Raw genomic sequence first — 6,000 nt, forward strand, 5'->3', positions numbered from 1 at the left:
TCCTCCATGCAGCCCCAGAGGAAGGGGCGATCTGGACCCCGTGGGGAGAGGAAGGAAAGCAACCACTTCCAGTGCTTCTGAGGCTTCCTCCATTCCTAATTTCATCCCTTCCTTCCCTACCCTCTTTCTTCTCACAATCGCTCCCGGGGGGACATAACACTAAGAATATACAACACTTTGCCCCCATCACCACCCTATAAAGGGGGTGGTATAGGGAGAAGAGGAAATAGAATTTATAGAGTTTCTGCTAGTTATCTGATGCTGTACTAAATCCTGCATCTCCCTCCACTAGACAGATGGGCAGAGCAGGCAAAGCCCTCAGACCCATTTACTTTTCTTCATTAAACAATCCTCCTTTTACAAAAAATATATTTTTTTAATCCAGGATCCAAATAGGGCCTTCCTTACAGTTTTTCACTTTTCCCCCTCCTGGTTAGGCTGGGTGTGCTGGTCAGGTTAGGAAGGGGACAAGTAGCCAAGGTAGGAGACCAGCCTCTGAGTTCCAGCTAACTGTGGACCCCCAGACAAGGCAGTCCTAGGCCTGCTCCAGGTGTGGTCACCACATCTACCATGTGGGTGTGTTCCTGGACACCCTGTGAATGTGGCAGGATTAGGGAGCAGACGGTTTGATTCTCCCCGACTCCAAGCATGTGAGATTGGGAGCGAATGAAGTCAGGCTAGGCACCAAGGGTAGCCATTCTGGCCTCTTCACACTGCCTCAGACTGGGCTCCCCTTGACTCCAACCCTGACCCTCTCTGCATTTACGCCCAGCGCTGAGATGAGCAGACACCCTCCTACAGTCCCATGAGCAGCAACAGACTCCAGGGCGTGTTCCCTAAAAGATGCCTGTCTCAGCGATGCCTTCCCCATCCACCTGCTCTGAGTCCTTCAGTGACTCTTCGGGTCCAGGCTTCCCACTGAGGCTGAGGGTGGTTGGGACGCTGGATCGGGTCAGCAGCGTGGTGTGGCGGCTGGAGAAGCTGCCATTAGAGAGCTGCCTGCGCATCCCAGGCCGAGGACCCCCGCAGCAGGCCAGATGACGCAGGGGGCGCGGCCACAGGTGGCTGTTGAAGCCCATGTAGATCCAGGGGTTGCAGCAGCTGCTGAGGTTGCCCAAAAGCATGGAGATGGTGAAAGCCACATTGGTTGAATCTGCCGAGAGAGAAGCACGAGAAGCCTTAGAATGACAGCTGGGAGGGATCTGGGAAAGAGTCCAGGCTCTCCCTGAACAGAGGAGGAAACTGAGTCTTAGAAAGGAGAAGGGACTCACAATGGAGGAGGAAAGCGTGCTAAGAGACACAGCTCACGGGCCACAAATTGCCATCCTGGACAGGATCACCTGAAAATTCCCTGCAATTCCATCATTCGGATTCATTTAACTGTTGGTTGGCCAAGTCTGCCAATAGACATATTTCTTTAGGGCCACATAGTATTTTAAAATGTTTAAATTAGTTAATCAAATTTTAAAGTGTGCAACTGTCACATAAAAGCTACTCACATGGCATCAGTCGGCTGGATGGGAGTTGTAGCTGCCCCTTTTCACATGGGACAGGCACCATCTTTTTTCTTTTTTTTTTAACTGAGCCATCCTGACACCTGTTGGCAGCTCAGCTCGGGCTGGGCATTGAACTGCTATTGCTCAGAGCTCAAACTCTTGAGCGAGCTCTTAACCAACTGAGCCACTCGGCCTGCCCAACAGGTACCATCTTAATTGCTTCACTCATTTCTTACCTGCCTGGCCCTGGGAAGTACTATAATCTGTCCGAATCCTTCTGTTCTCCCTTCTGGGCTCTTTCCCACTCTCCCCACCCCCTACCCTGACCACACACACTTGCCTTCATCAGGGGCATTCTCGTCCCACACTGACCACATCTGGACGCTGAAAAAGGGTGCCCAGCAGGCGATGTAGGCCAGCACAATGACAAAGGTCATCTTCACAGTTCGGATCTTGGCCCTTGAGATGGTGCTGATACTGCTGACCCGGGATGGCAGTCCCCGCATGGCTGCAGCTGGGGCGGAAGGCGAGGGCCTGTCCCAAGTCCTCCAGCCCCCTCCTTCGACTCGCCAGGTCTGTGTCTTGACTTTTAGGTTCTTACAAATCTCGTGACAGATGAGGCTGTAGCAGGCTGTGAGCATGGCCACAGGCAAGACAAAGATGGCCAGGGTGGTCCAGGTAATGTAAGCTCGTGCTCCCCAAGGGAAGCGAAAGTCTGCCCAGCAGTCCAGCACCCCTGAGCCCTGGCTCACCTCCCGCAAAGAAAAAATGAAGACTTGAGGCAGGCCGAGGATGGCGGCCAGCAGCCAGGGGGCAGCGATGAGTGGGTAGGTAGACTGGCTGGGCTGCTGGAGGCTGCGCAGGGGGTAACACACGGCCAGGTAGCGGTCCAGCGTCATGGCCAGCAGCATGTAGGTGGAGGCGAACATGCTGAGCACCTGCAGGTACTTGACGGCCCGGCAGAGGAGGTCAGGGCCCTGGAAGCGGTATGTGATGTCCCAGAGCAGCTGGGGCAGCACCTGAAAGAGCGCCACACCCAGGTCAGTCAGGGCCAGGTGCAGCACAAACAGGTGCATGCGGGCACGCTTGCGGCCCTGCTGGCCCAGCATCAGCAGCACAGTCAGGTTGCCCCCTGTCGCCAGCGCCAGGACAGTGGCCAGGACCGCGATCTCCACCTTGGCCAGCTCCTCATCCCGGCCCAGCCAGGGTGTGGTGGCATTGGGGGCAGAGAGGGTGCCCCCGGGGATGGGGTTGGCAGCCCAAGGAGGCCCAGAATCCATGGTAGAAGTTTGCTGGGAGGGAAGGGAGGAGGGAGAGGGATGGATGGAGAGTGTGGTTGCAAGGAGAGGTTTGAGGGATGGGCTGGAGTGGGGAGGGAGAGGTGTAAGATGGAGAGAAAGGAGAACTGCGGGGATGACAGGGAGAAGCCTGCAGATACAATAGGTGGAAATAGTTAAGAGGATAGGGATAGGGAGGAGGAGGCAGAATGAGGTAAGGAAGACGGTGCTGACCCCAGAGAGGGGATGGGGAACCTAGGGGCAAAGGAGGGGCTCGGGGGACAAGGAGTCAGGAGGGGAAGCATGGATGAGGATGTGGTGAGGCTTCTGGAAGGGAAAGAAAGCTGGGGGAGCGGCGCCACTCCCAAATCTACCCCAAATTCACTTGCTCCAAACTTTTCTGGAGGCGGAAAGCAGATGCCCCTAAGGCTGTTTGGAGGCGCGGTTTGGGCGACCCACGTCTCCCGGCAGGTGAGCAGCGACAGGGGGCCGCGGGAACGCAGCGGCTCGGGCCGGGCAGGTTTTATGGGCTGGCAGCAGAGTCCAGCGGCTCTTAGCGTGGGTTGGCTCCTGCAGAGGAGGGCGGAGTGAGTCTCAGGCCCCCAGCCAGGGAGGGAAAGGGAGGGCCATCAAGGAAGCGTAAGGGGGGAGGAGCAGAGGGGCGGGGGACCTGGGACAGGGAGCGACAGTGGACCACGCAGCGCTCACCAGCCTGCGGGACCCACAGACCTGCAAACAGATAGACAAACTCATCTACGCCGTACCCTGGAGCCGTCGAACTGTCTCTCAAGACAGGTGCGCCCCCGAGGGTGAGGTGGCAGTCACCCATCCCCACGACATCCTGCGTACAGCAGTGCGGTTGGGCTCGCCGCCTGCCCCTGGCTCTCCTAGGCCCGCGAAGGGTCCAAAGTCTGCAGGGGTGGCTGGTGAAGCAGCTCCCCAGACGGAGCCCCCGCCCTGGGGAGGATGTCTAACCGCAGACCCTGGTGGGAGACCTGGAGCCATGCAGGGAAGAAGAAAAATCGAGGGTGTGTGTGGAGAGCAGGGTGGTGGTGACAGGAGAGAGGTAGAGGGGGAAGCAGCTAGACCTGGGGCCCTGGTGCGCTTGAGGGGAGGGGCTGCCAGGAGAAATTCGGCTACTGGTGTCCACAAGGGAAGGCTTAACCCGAGCCTCACAGACTCTTTCACATGCAATATCCTAATCGCAGTTAACCACCCTGTGAGGGAGAAAACTGAGACCGGGGGTTCTATGGCTGGTTCTAGAAGATCACAGTACTAGTAAGCAGCCCAGCCAGGCCCAGGCCCAGGCCCAGGCCCAGGCCGAGCAGCACAGTTTGCATTTCCGAGAGCAGACTAACATCGTTATGTGAGAGGCCCTGGAGCAGAGGGTACAAGCAAAAATAAATCACTGCCCAGAGGGAGCCTTCAGCTCGGCAGAGAAGTGAGTGTGTGGTACTGGTTGTAGAATTCACTTTATTTTTAGTTCATATACAAGGTGGATTATTGGGACTCTCCCCAGAGCAGATTAGAAGTTCATTCATTAGGAGTGACAGCAGCATGGCCCACCACCTTCAGAGAGCACAGCGTTCATCATTGTACAGAGGTCCTCTTGTCTTGCCTTTGAATCAAACCAGACACTCCTTTGTCGTGTCACCCACCTTCTCACTTATCCAATTAGCATCACTTCTTGAAGCGTCTACTTCCTAAACACCTACAAATTTATCTACATTTCACCCCACAGCCACAGTTCAAACACCGTTTCTCTTTGAAAATACCGGAGCGTCCATCTTTGGTGCTTTGCAGCCCAGATTCACCTTCTGAAGGATGTTGCTCTTTATAAATGCTTATTTTAAGTCTCTCTATTGGTTCATTCCCATATGCAGGCAAACAAATTCTAGCGTTGTCCATTAAAAACAAAAACAAAAACTATAGCCCTTCTCAGACTCTGTTCCTCCAGCTTTTGCAATCTCTTCGAAGCCCTTCACAGCAAAACTTCTCAAAAGGGCTGTCCGTGCTTGTCTTCATTTTCTTGCTCCCAATCATTCATTTCTTGACGTATTCATTTGAAATTATATATTTTAAAAACATGTTCTAAAAATATTGCATATTATGTAAATGATATCATACTACCTATACCATTCTGGAACTTGTTTTATAAAATTTATTGGAATAACATTGGATAATAACATTATAGAAATTTCAGCTGTACAATTTTATAATATGACATCTGTGTACTCAATTGTGTGTGCACCAACCTGAAATCTAGTCTCCATCCATCACCATATATTTGACCCTCTTAACCCTCTTCGTCCTCCCTCCACCTTCCTTTCTCTCTGGTAACCACCATCCTGTTGTCTGTACCTATGAATTCATTTTGTTTGTTTGTCTTGGTTGTTCATTTGTTGCTTTGTGTTTTATATCCCACATTTGAGTGAAATCATATGGTTCTTGTCCTTTTCTGTCTGACTTATTTTATTTAGCATAATACTCTCAAGATCTATCCATGTTGTCACAAATGACAATATTTCATCTTTTTTATGGCTGAGTTGTATTCCATTGTATATATTTACCACATCTTCTTTATTCAATCATCCATTGAAAGACACTTAAATTGTTTCCATGTCTTGACTATTTTAACAGTGCTGCAATAAACATAGGGGTACATATATCTTTATGAATAAGTGTTTTCAAATTTTTCGGGTACATACCCAGAAGACGGGTTGCTGGGTCATATGGCAATGCTTTTCTTATTTTTTATTTTTTATTTTTTTAGGGAACTCCTTACTGTTTTTCATAGTAGCTGTACCAATTTACATTCCCACCAACAGTACACAAGGGTTCCCTTTCTCCACATCCTCGCCAACACCTGTTATTTCTTTTCTTTTTGATGATAGCCATTCTGACAGGTGTGAGGCGATATCTCATTGTGATTTTGATTTGCATTTCCCTGATGATTGCTGATGTTGAGCATCTTTTCACGTAGCTGTTGGACATCTGTACATCTTCTTTGGAAAACATCTACTCAAATCTTCTGTCTGTTTTTTAATCAGATTGTTTGTTTTTTGCTATTGAATTGTATGAGTTCTTTGTATGTCTTGGATATTATCCCCTTATCAAATATATGATTTGCAATTTCTCCAATTCAGTAGGTTGCCTTTTCATTTTGCTGATGGTTTCCTCTGCTCTGCTGATGCTTTTCAGTTTGATGTAGCCCCCTTTGTTTTTGC

General features: G+C 51.0%; 1 protein-coding gene across 1 annotated transcript; it reads right to left on the reverse strand.

The window, feature by feature from the left end:
* Positions 1 to 784: 784 nt before the first annotated feature.
* On the reverse strand, positions 785 to 2,952 carry AVPR1B (arginine vasopressin receptor 1B). Its single transcript, XM_019649634.1, has 2 exons — positions 1,837 to 2,952; positions 785 to 1,153 (listed from the first exon to the last, which is right to left on the reverse strand). The coding sequence occupies exons 1-2, from the start codon at positions 2,774 to 2,776 to the stop codon at positions 837 to 839; spliced, it is 1,257 nt and encodes a 418-aa protein (XP_019505179.1). The 5' UTR covers positions 2,777 to 2,952; the 3' UTR covers positions 785 to 836.
* Positions 2,953 to 6,000: the final 3,048 nt, after the last annotated feature.

This window comes from Hipposideros armiger, unplaced genomic scaffold (genome assembly GCF_001890085.2).
Source record: "Hipposideros armiger isolate ML-2016 unplaced genomic scaffold, ASM189008v1 scaffold_134, whole genome shotgun sequence".
In the NCBI taxonomy this organism is placed as follows: domain Eukaryota; kingdom Metazoa; phylum Chordata; class Mammalia; order Chiroptera; family Hipposideridae; genus Hipposideros; species Hipposideros armiger.